Below are 14,118 nucleotides of genomic sequence, written 5' to 3'. Positions count from 1 at the left end.
TCCACCTATATGACAGGCCTAGCTTTCCAGATTATTTTTAGCAAATATGCAAAGCTTGCTGCTGATACTATTGATAAAACCTACTTGGATTTTATTTGTGAAAAGGGCAGTTTACTTGAATAGTACATTAAGAGTGGCAAACCCCCACTATGAAAACAAATAATTCTTCAAAGCTATGAAGCAATGTTCTGAATATCCTAAAATCTATCAAATACATTTCAGTAGTACAGGTACTTAGTCAGTTTTATATTAACAAATGAAATGATACTTCGGATGAAGGCAACCGATACAAGCACAACATATATGAAAGAAAAAACCTGAGTAAGCCTCTTATAGTTTAGCTAATATAATATCTGTGAAACAGGCTCAAAAAGATGCACAGGGTGACTTTTTCAGTTAAAAGATGAAAAACTGTGAGTACCTTTTCTCTAACATTATTTTTGTATAGGCAGAGAATCTGTGATGTGGTGGCACTAAAGCATTATATAGTATAGTAAACTATAGTAACTAAAGCTTGGGAAAGGAAATGTTATAATTCTGCATTACTTTGAATCAAGATTAATAGGCAAACCCATAATACAGTGCAACATGTTCTGTCAACTTAATAGTTCATATCTGAAAACAGCTTACTTTTGCATCTATCAGTGTGACATCCATTTTGTACTGGGAAAGGTCAGCTCCTGGATCTATACTCCACTGCACACTTTCCAAGGGTATTTTATCTTCAAGGAAAAGAGAATGAGTAAAACAAGTGCATACAACACAAAGAATATGTATGAATAAATATGAGAGTGGTTAGCAACATGTGCCTTAGGGCATGTAGTTCCCAAGGTTGTTTTTGTGGGTCTTTTCCCCTATGCACTGCTAAATTGCATTGGAAAAACAGTAATTCAAATTAAGATAACTATCTATAAACAAGTATTTTCTGCTACTTTTAAAAGAGCACCTTATATACTCATGTATAAGTTGAAATTTGTTTGCAAAAAAAACCTGACTCAAAAAACCTGCACCAACTTATACATGGGTCAGTATAGTAGTAGGCTTGCCCTAGAGCTTCTTTCCCAGCTCAGCTGTCTCTTGAAGGGACAGCTAGGCCTGGGAGAAGCTTGGGAGGCAAACACTTGCCTTCCCACCTCGTCCTGAGCCCAGATGTCCTCCGAAGGGACAGCTGGGCTGGAGAGTTTTGGGCAGCAAATGCTTGCCTTCCCTCCTGGTCCCCAGCTGGGTGTCCTCTGAAGGGACAGTAGGGCTAGGGAGAGGCTTGGGGGGCAAACACATCCCTTCCCTCCTGGTCCCCAGTCCAGATGTCCTCTAAAGGGACAGCAGGACTGGGGGGACGCTTGGGGAGGGGGCAAATGCTTGCCTTCCCTCCTGGTCCCCAGGTTGGCTGTCCTCCGAACGGACAACCAAGTTTGGGAGAGGCTTGGGGAGGCAAACACTTGCTTTCCCTCTTCAGCCTCTAGCTTGGCTGCCTTCTGGATTGCGAAGGAGGAGGCAGAGTGAGTGCTTGCCACTCAAGCTTCCTCCCCAGACCAACTGTCTCCCGAAGGGACAGCTGGGCTGTGGCAGGGGAGGAAGGGTACCGAGACTCTATGTTTTACCCTTGACATCCACAGGGCATATCAAAACCCCTATTTTTGGTCCTGAAACCTGCTTTCAATGTATAAACAACGTCGACATAGCTGAGTATATACATTATTTATGGTCTTCCAATTTTAGTGAGGTGAACATAAAGATATAGCTAGAGGTAAGTTGAAATAGGGGAACTGGCTAAAATTAACCATCTACTCATATGGACAAAGAACAATATGAATAGTATGCAGTGGATAATACAGACCTCAGTTGCATTAGGTAGGGGATGTTTTTAATAAAGAATATGAAATAATAAAATTAAGATATGGGCCCAAAGGAAATAATATAATAAGTAACTACATTTAGATGATGGTAACATCAATAAAGGGGTGAAATACAAACAGCTAGCATTCTTACTTTTTTAGAAATTTAATTAGTAAAAACATACCTTGCTCACTTTGGGACTGTTTAGTTTTTGTCATTCTGCAAGGATTTGGCTGAAGCACCGAAGCTGGCTCACCTATTCCAAGTCCTGGCCTTACTTTCTTGCTTTTTGGTTCATCGTCATCAGCTACCTGTCAATGCAATTAAAATGCAAGCAACTTCTGCATTAATCTTCAAAGGTTTCATTGTATAACTTGTTCATCTTTTTCATTAACTAATTATTTTAATCTGATCTCTACTCTAGATACTCAAATAAGACAGAATAAAATACCTCCTGCAAATACTGTGTGATCCTTATATAGGACAATCTATTTCAGCATGGCAAAGAAGTGAAAGAAAATTCCTCCTTGGCAAGTGCAGATGATTATTAATTCTTGCTAAAATTATTGAGCACAAACTTACCTTCATATTTGCAGAGATGTTTGATTCTAAGGCATCACTTGGCAACGGTGGCTTACAAAAGGCAGTGATTTCATCTTTTATTTGTACTTCACATTCTCTCCCTGGAGATGCTTTGCTGAGAGATTTCAGGATGGCTTCCTGTATACAGGGATCCTCTTGTGATTCTTTGCTTGTTAAGCAGTTACCATTGATGATTTTAGATGAAGAATCTTTTGCTTGTGGTTGGAAAACATCATGGAGAGTTGCCTGCTTCAGCTTGGTTTTGCAGGTCTCAGCACTTATGTGGGTTTTTTCTTGACAGCGAAAACCAGAAAAGCGATTAGATAGATCTAAAGGCTTATCATTTGTATTATCTCTATTGACAGCAGGAGGAATGTTTGCATGAGAGGGGGAGGCATTCTCTTTTTCACAGCTAATCACATGACCGCTTCTCTCACCACCTTTCTTTCTTTTAGGACATCTGCTTCCTAATAGTTTTTGTGATGCAGGAAGGTAGTCACTCTTAACTCTTTCATCTTTATCTAAACGTGTGTTGGTCACACAGGTTATGTGCTCATCTGCATTCTGCTTCAGAACCACCTGCCTATTAGTTGGAGCCTGACTGATAACTGAAGTTATTTCAGTCCCAAGATTAAGTGGTGCAATGAGAGCAACATCTTCAGATTTTGATCTCACTTTCTCAGATCTAAAAAGGGAAGAATTGTTCACTGGGTTGATTTTCAGATTTGACTTACGTCCTGTTGTTAGCAAAGAAGGGGAAAGACTTGTATTCAAGTTGTTCTTCGTACTGGCAGATGCTCCAAAAACAGGAGAAGGTACTTTAGAATCCCAATCTATAGGTGGAGAGGCATCTTCATGTAGATCTGAAAATCTGAACACACAGAAAAATTTACAACTTGTCTTTTGCTCAGTGGAAAATATTACCAAAAAAAGGTGAACTCTACTAAGAAAAGTTACATACAGCATAATATATCATTGTTTAAACTGAGATTAAATGTGGAACACCTTCAGAAGTGTTGAATTTTCCAACCAGAACTTCAATACCTGTATAAGCATAGGGCATACACTATCCTTAGAAACCTATGATTTTGAAAAAAAGTGTGATGTGGGCCAATTGAGGTCCAAATTAAAAGCAAGATCTTTACTGGTCATGCCTATTTGATAACCGATTCAAAGATCCTTGAATAGCTCAGCTTCTAGCAGATGCTATCAACATGGTTTGACTTGTATTTCCACTGGCATTGCCCAGGTTGGTATTGATGATTTCACTCATATGAAATAGAAATCTGAATGGCAGCACCTACATTCCTTAAAACGTTTCACACTGAGAATATCCCAGCAATTTTTTTTAAAAAAGCTGATGCTGGCTCATCAGTCCTAAACCTACACAACAATTATTTGGGATGTGAACCTAAATGTAAATATCAGGTTTGGTCAAAAACACTTTAAAATGTGCATTACAGAGAAAAACAAAACAAAAGAAAAACCCCACAGAAAACCAAAATATTTGTTCAGGAAGTATACAAAACAATGAAGGTCCAGAACCTCATTATGAGTCCAAAACCTTATTATAATCTGCATCATATAACACACCATGTTTAATGATGTATATGTATTTGTATAGTATAACTTATAAACAGATTGAAAAATCCTATACTATCGTAGTGGTGGGAAAAGAACTGCCTAGAGAAAGCCTTGCAGGACATTTTTTTTTTGCAAATCCCAAGTGTTCCCTCCCTAGTTTTGGAGGCAAAAATGTTTTATTTTGTCCCCTAAATGACTAACAGCACCCCTAAAGACTCTTGGAGGGTGCCACTAGCTGTTTCACTGTAATCTCACCTTTTTAAATGCTCAGACAGGGCTTTTTCCCCAAACAGGAAGAGTTGTTCCAAAGTGATCATGGGGGCTGCAAAGAGGAAGCAGCCTAAGAGTCTTTGTGGGCAATATTTACCATTTGGGATAAAACAAAATATCTGTCTCCTGTTTTTGGTGTGTTTAAAATACAGGGGTGGTGGTGCTCATGAATCCTGCAGAAGGACAGTGCATCCTTTCCAACCCCAAACAGTTGTCCACCATTCTGCTACAGGATCTGAATCCTTAATTTTGCTTCTGACACAGAATATGTCTGCCGTGTCTACTCATGATTTTCTTTGAGAATATGTGCATCTTTAATTCATGTATGTTTTACTGTGTAAGCTTTTTATATTATTTTATTAGGTTAATACTTGCACCCAGACTGAAATAAGTCATTCTATACATGTACACATATATTCATATGTGAGCCTTTTAATGGCATTTATTTATTTAATAACAAGATTCACACAGTGCCCCATAACAGTAAGTCCTCTAGACAAATTAAACTTAAAATATATGAAATACAAAAACCAATTAAAAACAAAATAAAGCACAAAATCATTAAAACAGAGAATAAAGTCAAATTATAATACAATAAGAATCATAAACAGCACTACAGTTCTTACTTAAGAAGCCATGAAAAGAAAACTAAAGAAAGAATAAGAAGTGTGATTTTTTAAAAAGTATTTGCTTGATGAAGAGTTTGATGTCCAGCAATCTCCTCTGTGGAGGGCATTTTAAAACTAGGATCTACCGCTACTGGTAGCTTTAATTTTTATAGATTTCGAAAAAGCTTTTGATAAAGTAAATTGGTCTTTTTTTAGTTCAGGTTCTGGAGAAAGTAGAAGCAGGAGAAAACTTTATTAAATGGATCAAAGCTATTTACTATATACAGGAAACCCAGATTTTGATTAATGGAGAAAAATCAGAAAGAATCCCTATACAAAATGGTACTAGGCAAGGATGCCCACTTTCACCTTTACTATTCTTAATGGTGATGGAAATTCTTAATAATAATATTAGAGATGAAAATGGAATAAAGGAACTTAACTTCCAAAAACAAGAATTTAAGGTGAAAGCATACGCAGATGATTTGCTTATTATACTATCAGACACCATTAATGATTTAACTGTTGTTAAATACTTTGGAAAGTTTTTGTGAAACCTCAGGATTGAAAATAAATAGTAGTAAAACTTCGGTTTTAACGATGAATGTGACAAAAGAGGAAAAACAAGTGATTAATGAAGTATCGGGATTCCAAATATGTCAAAAAATTAAATATTTAGGGATTTGGTTAACAGCTAAGAATGTTGATTTGTTTAAGAATAATTATGAAAAGGTCTGGGGAGAAATTAAAAATGATTTAAGGTAATTGGATAAACTACACCTGTCATGGCTTGGAAGGATCGCAGTGATCAAAATGAAAATCTTGCCAAAGTTTATGTTTCTTTTTCAAAATATACCCATTAAAGTATAGTAAACCTTTTAAGTTATGGCACAAAGAATTCTCCAAATTTATTTGGAGTGGAAAAAAACCGCAAGGGTAAGGTTTAAAGTGATGCAAGACTCGAAGGATAGAGGTGGTTTGGCAAGATTGGTTGATGGATTGGTTTCTGTTAAAGAACAAAAGAACTTTAAGTTTAGAAAGTGTGGGTTTACATTTTGGTTGGCATGGCTATCTTTTTTATGAAAAACATAAAGTATGCAAAAACTTCCTAAATCATTTTGTTAGGAAATCACTGATGGTTATTTGGTTAAAATATAAAGCCAGGTTTTGTCCAGGACTTCCGGAATGGACTTTGATTCATGAAGCGTTTCATAAAAGGGAAAAAATAATGGAAGATAGGTGGGTCACATATGCTGACCTGTCAAATAAAAATGAGACGGATAAAAAAGTGTTATTTAAAACATTGGAACAATTACATAAAGAAGGTCTCTCTTGTGAATGGTTGCTCTATCGACAGCTGAAATAAAAAAAATTGATAGACAATAAGTTAAAAGGTATTAAATCAGAGAACCCTAAATTTGAAGAAATTCTAGCCTCAAAAATTCCCATAAAATTGCTTTATTTTATAAATGTTTGCTGGAATGGGACCTGGAGGAAGAGGTGATTAAAGAACAAATGGTTAAATGGTCCCAAGATATAAAGCAAAATATTTGCCTAATCAATGGGAAAAATTATGGAAAATCAGACTGAAATACACCTTATGTAATGAATTGAAGGATAATTTCTTTAAGATGCAATTTAGGTGGTATTTAACATAAAGGTCTCTCCAACAAGTGATGGAAATGTGACCATGAAGTTGGTACATTCTACCATATTTGGTGGAATTGTAAATGGGCCAAGAAATTCTGGAGAGCTATACATGGTGTTATAAAGAGAATAACCCAAGCTAAAATACAGGTGGATCCCAAATTTTATTTATTAACTATATGTGAAAATGAAGAGTTAGAAAAGAAGTATGGGAAATTTTTATTTTACGCAACCATGAGTGCTAGAATTGTCTTTGCAAGTAAATGGAAGGCTGCAGACTGTCCCTCAGTAGAGATATGGTTGGCTAAACTGTTGGAATTGGTGCAGATGGATAAACTCACCAATAATTTAAGAAGACAAGATTGGGAAAAAGGCGAGAAGATATGGGAACCACTCTATAACTTTTTCAGTGAATATAAAGTTAAGGATGATAGAGAAAATATTTAATTTAATTTTAAGAGGAAGAGGAAATTTGGAAAGTATATAACAGATGATAGTTGGTAAAATGTACATGGGAATATTTACAAACTTTGAAGAATTGAACCTATCCTATAATAATAATATAGAAATGGCGATATATATTGGTCTTATATGACTTGGTTGGAATTCAGGGAGTCAATTTATGTATCTGTTAAGATAGAATGAGGTTTATGTGTGTTTTCTGTTTTTGTTTGTTGGTGTATGTTTAGTTTGTTTTTTGTGTTTTAGGATATAATGTTGTTTTGTGGTGATGTTGTGATGTAATGTTTTTTAAAACTCAATAAAAGTTAATAAAAAAAAACAAAACTAGGATCAGCATCTTGGCTGAGAAGGTCCTATCCTTGATAGCTCTTAAATTAACAGGGGTAGGCAACCTTTTTGAGCCAGGGGCTGGGTTGCTGTCCCCCAGATAACGGGGGGGGGGGGGGGGGGGGGGGAGGAGGGAATAAAATAATATAGGAAAACATTTTCAAATGTAGGGCACATTTTTAAAAATAGAGGACATGCGAAAAAATTTGATGATTTTTAAAAAATGTTAATGTAAATGCATGTTTCTTAGGCATGATCAAAATGGAGGACATTTGGGCATTATTCCTAGACAGAATTTACATTGGGTATGCCTCAGAGGCTTGCTGCTATCACTATCATCATCATCACTATAATTGTCCAAGAAAGCCAGATTGTTAGCATTCAAAGCACCATAAATACACAGAAAATGCACTTGCATATATGTAATAATAAAAAATAATGAAAAAAAACAAGGCAGGAGTGTATATATTTAATAATAAAATTAATGTAATAAAATAAAAAGCAATAATAAAAATAATGAAATAAAAAAGCAATAATGAAAAATAATGAAGTAAAATAAAAAAAGCAATAATAAAAATAATGAAGTAAAATAAAAAAGCAATAATAAAAATAATGAAATAAAAAACAAAAATAAGTATTTTATATTTTTAAAAATTAATTAAAAAAAACCCAAGGTAGACCTGAAATGACTCACCTTTTCACCTCCTCCTTATCCTCCTCCTCTGCACAAAGGCTCCTAGGGAAGCCCTGCGCGTGGGTGGGGAAGTGGGGCCTGCGCGCGCGCAAAGAAAGATGAGCCCGTCCCCTTTGGCCAGCTGGCCAATGGCTGGCTGGCCAAAGGGGATGAGCTCCTCTGTCCTAGCCCCGCTGTGGGTGGCAGCGGTGGCAGCGCTGGGAAGGAGGAGGAAGGCAGTGCTGCCCAGGTGGAGGGCAGCACTGGGGAGGGGGAGGAGGGCAGCGCTGGGGACGAGGAGGAGGGCAGCGCTGCCCAGGAGGAGGAGGAGGTGGGTTGGTGGCCAGCCGCCCGCATTAGCCTAAGCAGTGGCGGCCTTGACGGCGGCAGGACCGGGCTGGGGCCGGTCCTACCGCCTCGCTGGGCCGGATCCGGCCCGCGGGCTGGGGGTTGCCGACCCCTGCTCTTAAATCTCATCCCATTTAGCAAGGGAACTTATGGAAAGGCTTCTCAATTTTTAAATTCTACAACTCACCCCAAGTTGTCAACACTGTTTTTAGGACAGTTGTGAAGCAGATTTTTTCTGGAATCTCCCTGTGCTTTTTTCTGAGGCCCCTATGGAAAACAGCATAATTTTACAAAGAATTCAAACACTGTGTCGTCCCCACTACGCACATTTTAAAAAATAGAGTGCAACACCCACTCAGATCCAATGGAACAAATCAGACCTGTGTACACAGAGCCCTTTTTAAAAAGTTAAAACTTCAGCAATCACATAGTGGAATTGGATCTGCATTAAAACCACAGTTGCTGATTGGAATATACAGAATAACTAGTTGTTCATGGAGCTAGTAAAGTGACTACAGACATTTGTTTTTGTAAACACAGCCATTAACTGGTTAACAGTGTGCTTATGTGATTACACTCTCAGTAGCAATAATAAAAACTGTATTATGATTGGAACCTATAATCAAAGGATTCCATTTCAACTACATCACGACAATTAATAAGCAAATTATAGTCCATCTACAAAAATGTGTTGCAGTGTTTAGAAAAAAACCAAAACCAAACAAACTCTTTGAGTCTGGCTGGCCACACGTTCATCCCAACTCTTAGCAATATGTTTTCTAGTGAACTATGCCTTTCTAAGCCTTTCTCATTCATCTTCCTAAAACAAGATTACTAGACAAGTATGACATGATATTTTAAACTATATTCCCCCTAACAATGAAATATTACCAAGGGGACATTAATTTTTCAATGCATGCGTGTGTGCGTACAAACACACACATTTTCTGACACAAAGATTCAGACAGTCTAGCAATTATGCAATTTGTTATTCATAGTCAATTCCTTTCATTGCTGTCATTAACAGTGGTATTTTTTTAAATTATATTTTACTTTGCTGAATCATTTGGTATAATAAGCAGAATTAAGGATTTCTCCCCCTAAAAGAATTAATTGTCAATTTGTGACAGATCATAAAAGTAATACTCACATTTTCATCAAGCCCAAGTGTTTCTGCAACAACTGTAGCCAAATTAAAAGGTGCTTTTTTATCAGAACACTCTCCTTTCACTTCTTCATCTGCACCAATGGGAAAAAAATTGCCAAATCACACCATGTGTCATAAAATGTATTCCACTCTTGCTACTAGACTTTATATAGTGAAAGAGATCTAAAAGCAGTTCATAAAATTGATATTTTCAAGAGAGCACGTGAATTGTTTTTTAAACTACTTTATTAAAATTGCAATACATGTATAATAATATATCAAAAAGTCATAATCTAAAAGCTTCAATTATCAGTTACATGTATCAGAGTAACAACAGATTCAAACCATTAGATCAGGTGAGATGATGGATAAATGACTAATGAAAGATATGAATAACATTAATTAAAATAGATCATTAGACAGAAGTAATTTTTAAGTAAGAGGATTGGCAGGGAGGTGTTTTGTGCAAATGTGTTACAGCGGAGGTTAGAGAGTAGATGAGATTAAATTAAACACATTTGAATTGCTGATAAACACAGCAAGATATTATATATTTACCTTTCTATTCACACAATCCTCTACAGAACACATCTGATCAAACAGTGGCCATCAAATTTATTTCCAATAAAAACAAAAACAACCACATGAAAGATAAAACAGATTAAAAGGACTGAAAACAAATATTTATCCAATACCAACATGATACCAAGCAGGTACCAAGCAAGCCTCCCTGTGGAAAGCAACCCACAGCTGGAGCATTACCATCTCTGCTTCAGTTGGCAGGTGCACTTGGAGGAGGTCCTCCAAACATCTGTGGGTAGAGACAGTCCTTCAAATATAATGGTTCCCAAGCTATAAATGGCTTTAAAGGTCAAAATTACCACCTGGAATTTGGATTTTGTAATCTCATGTGGTCCCATGGTTCACCAAATGTACTCAATATATTAATGTATTTCTAGTTCAATACTGTTCACATTTAACTCAATAGCTCTCTTTGGAGTTCAATGCAGGAAGAAATATCCAGAAATAAGTAGGACAAGCCCTAACTTCCCCTTCCACAATGCTACACTTGTCAGCTGTGCTACCAAACAGAAGCATCACTGAGTCTGAAGGGGGTTAACTCAATTGTGTGTGTGTGTGTGATTTCCAAAATGGGGATAGTAATCATCTTGGTATGTGTACTGTCATCAAGGACTAGAGCTACTTGCATGTATTTCTGGAGGCTAGTCAGGCATTTGGAAGCGAATACCCAAAGAAGAGTAATGAATTGCTTTGAATAATCTCCTTCATTCTATCTGATGAAAGATGACAGATATTTCTGTAACAAGAAAAACTGAAAAGTTGTGTAGGAAAATATCAATTCCTCGATTACAGAGCAGTAACACTTCTTTAAAAAATTGAAGAGTTCATTATCAAATAGAATACTTATATAAAAGAATTGCTGAGTGTAATGGCTTCAGTTTCCTCCTGTCACCACAGAAATAATTAAGCACTGAATTATTGTTTATCTCTCGCCAACAAATGCAAACAGAAAATATCACTCCAGAGAGAGCTATCTAAGCACAATTTTATGTATTCCTTCTCTATATTAAATTGAAATATACGATGCCAAAAACATACTATATTTACTTGATACTGGGGACAACTGTGGAGCACAGGTATCAGCTACCAGTATTTCTTCTCCATGATGAGCATGTCTTTGAGTGGAGGACAGTGGGATCTTCCCAAGCTCTAGAAAGAGAAAATGTTTTCAGAATCACATACAGCACCTCAGTATTATAATATTTAAATGCAAATGACAATCTTTTAAAATATACAGAATCATAGAATTGGAAGAAACCACAAGGGCCATCCAGTCCAATCCACTGCCATGCAGGAAATCTCAATCAAAGCATCCCGACACATAGCCATCCAGCGTCTGTTTAAAGACCTCTAAGGAAGGAGACTCCACTACACTCCGAGGGAGTGTGTTCCACTGTCGAACAGCCCTTACTATCAGGAAGTTCCTCCTAATGTTGAGGTGGAATCTATTTTCCTGTAGCTTGCATCCATTGCTCTAGGTCCTAGTCTCTGGAGCAGCAGAAAACTAGCTACCACCCTCCTCAATATGACATCCCTTCAAGTATTTAAACAGGGCTATCATATTATTATTATTATTATTAACCTTTATTTATAAAGCGCTGTAAATTTACACATATCATATCACCTCTTAACCTTCTCTTCTCCAGGCTAAACATCCCCAGCTCCCTAAGCCATTCCTCATAGGGCATGGTCTCCAGACCCTTCACCATTTTAGTCACCCTCCTTTGGACACGCTCCAGTTTCTCAACATCCTTTTTAAATTGTGGTGCCCAGAACTAGACACAACATTTCAGGTGGGGCCTAACCAGAACAAAATAGAATGGCACTATTACTTCCTTGATCTAGACACTATAATTCTATTGCTGTCATCCCAAGGAATTCACTAAATTCCTGTCTGCTGTGATGGAATCTGACTATTCTTTATGCTTATAAAAAACGGTGGACAGTAATGCTTATGTATGAACATAAAAGGTATTGGTTCAAAGCTGAAATGAGTTATCAAAGAACAATTCATTTATTCATTTTCTTTTTTCTTAATTTATAGCCTGCCTTCTTTCCATGACTGAGATTAAAAGTTGTTTACAGTTAAATAGTACAAATATAATTCAAACATAAAATTAATAAAATATTAATAAAGTATGGTCTAAGAACATGTCAATAAAATATGCAGCAGCCACTATACAAAAACAAGTGAGATCAATTGGCTCACCTATACAAAAAGTTATTTGCCAGTCAGCTGAAATACAACAGGTGTGGAATCCAACCAGTCTCCCTCTGCAGGATATTCAGAGAAAGCTTTGGATCACTGTGTCTCAGTTAATTTGGTAAATGTGCAAAGTTTACCATTCACTTTTTTGTAAACAGATTTTTATTGATTTAAGAAAATACAAAGTAACAAGCTAATAAAAACATATCAATATTTTAGCAAGTTACAGCTTATATCATTCCACCTCCTTTTTTAGGTGAGACATTTGATTATCATTTCTTTACAACTGACAATTATTACATGTCCATTTCTTCCATGAAGTCTTCCTAGTAAGTCCTTCCAGAAACTGCTGTGAATCTGTACATCAATATTAGCATCTTTATCTTTTGAATGGGGTCAATAAAAATAGAAAAAAGAAAAACCAGACTCTGTATCATAGCCTTTCCAGGCTTACCGTACTTGCAACAGGTCTTTTGATAAAATTCATAAAACACTATGACTATACTCTTAGCAATGGAAATGATAAACTACAAGGCAGAATTAAAAATACAGGACAACCAAAATCATATAACCCCCCAATGAATTTGTGGAAGGGGATCAGAACATAATTTAATTCCTTTTCCCCTGCCAACCCTTCAATGGATGGGGGTGCAGCTCACTATATTTGCTATGTACAGCCCATATATGCCATCAGTCCACTTGCTTAGTTCACCTCCTGGATAGGTTCCTCATCCTCCAAGGAGGAGTAACTTGTCCGTAAGAGCAAAGCATCTTTGGGAAGGATGAGAAAAATGATAAATAAGAAAAACGAATAACATTGTTTCATGAATGGGGGGAAACAGGACGGCTAAACATAGGAAGTATTTACGACTCTCCTATTATTATTATTATTATTATTATTATTATTATACAAGGAGCTCCAGAAGAGGAACACCAAAGTGAAGAAAGAGAGCTCATTAAGGCCTACAGTAACCACATTTAATAGCTCTAGCTGTGCCACTCAGTTTGGATCACACCTATAGTACCCTCTCCAAAATCCTATCCCATATTTAAAGGCATTTTTAAAAACTAAGACAATGAAAACTCTGTCCTTTATACCACAGTTTAGCTGTTGTGTGTGAGTGTTCTTAATTTTTCTCCACTAAATAGCAGAAATGTGTGTAGGGTGTTGTACATATACAAAATAGGTTTGCATTTGAATTTTTAAAACTTATTTTCCCATAAAGTGACATTTCACACCTTAATAATTTTGGCAAGCAGCAGACATGTTGCCACTACACACAATAAGACAGTGACTGAAGTTTTTTAAAATACTAATATAAAATCTATGGGTCAAAACACACTGCAGAAAGAATGCAGGTTGAGACCACTTTAACTGCCCTGGCTGAGTTCTAGAGAATCCTAGGAATTGTAGCTCCCTGACAGAGAAGGCTAAATGTCTCACAAAACTACAGTTCCCAGAATTCGCTATCATTGAGCCAGGGCAGTTAAACTGGTCTCAAACTGGATTATTTCTGCAATGTGTTTTGGCTCTATGTTGCTCTTTTTAAAATTCTCATGTAACTTGTTATGTCTATGTGGATATGGCAGGATTGAAATCCTTGTTTTGTCCATTAGGTGGTGGTATGAGACAGCTACAGAAATCTGTATTCTGAAAGAATTTTTGAATTTATAGTTTCATATAATATATGGAGTACTCATTGTGAATCTCCTGAAAATACAACTTGGCCGCTGCTTTTTATTAACACAGAGACATGTAACATGGTTTGTTTTTTGGCACTGATATTACAATTTAAGGAGAAAATGTTGTACTACTTTAAAAAGCCCACCAAATTACCTACTCATC

General features: G+C 36.6%; 1 protein-coding gene across 2 annotated transcripts in view; it reads right to left on the bottom strand.

Moving 5' to 3' along the window:
• Positions 1–14,118, bottom strand: part of LOC121917344 (DNA endonuclease RBBP8-like) — a 72,219-nt gene that overhangs the window by 19,586 nt on the left and 38,515 nt on the right. For both annotated transcript variants that reach the window (XM_042443249.1, XM_042443248.1), the window contains exons 8-13: positions 11,105–11,215; positions 9,488–9,576; positions 8,525–8,604; positions 2,419–3,289; positions 2,021–2,147; positions 631–722 (exon numbers count right to left, since the gene is read on the bottom strand). In XM_042443249.1, the coding sequence (XP_042299183.1) occupies positions 631–722; positions 2,021–2,147; positions 2,419–3,289; positions 8,525–8,604; positions 9,488–9,576; positions 11,105–11,215 (1,370 nt within the window). The remainder of the gene's footprint in view (positions 1–630; positions 723–2,020; positions 2,148–2,418; positions 3,290–8,524; positions 8,605–9,487; positions 9,577–11,104; positions 11,216–14,118) is intronic.

Source organism: Sceloporus undulatus, unplaced genomic scaffold (genome assembly GCF_019175285.1).
Source record: "Sceloporus undulatus isolate JIND9_A2432 ecotype Alabama unplaced genomic scaffold, SceUnd_v1.1 scaffold_15, whole genome shotgun sequence".
In the NCBI taxonomy this organism is placed as follows: Eukaryota; Metazoa; Chordata; class Lepidosauria; order Squamata; family Phrynosomatidae; genus Sceloporus; species Sceloporus undulatus.
This window is presented reverse-complemented; position numbering and strand designations above follow the sequence as displayed.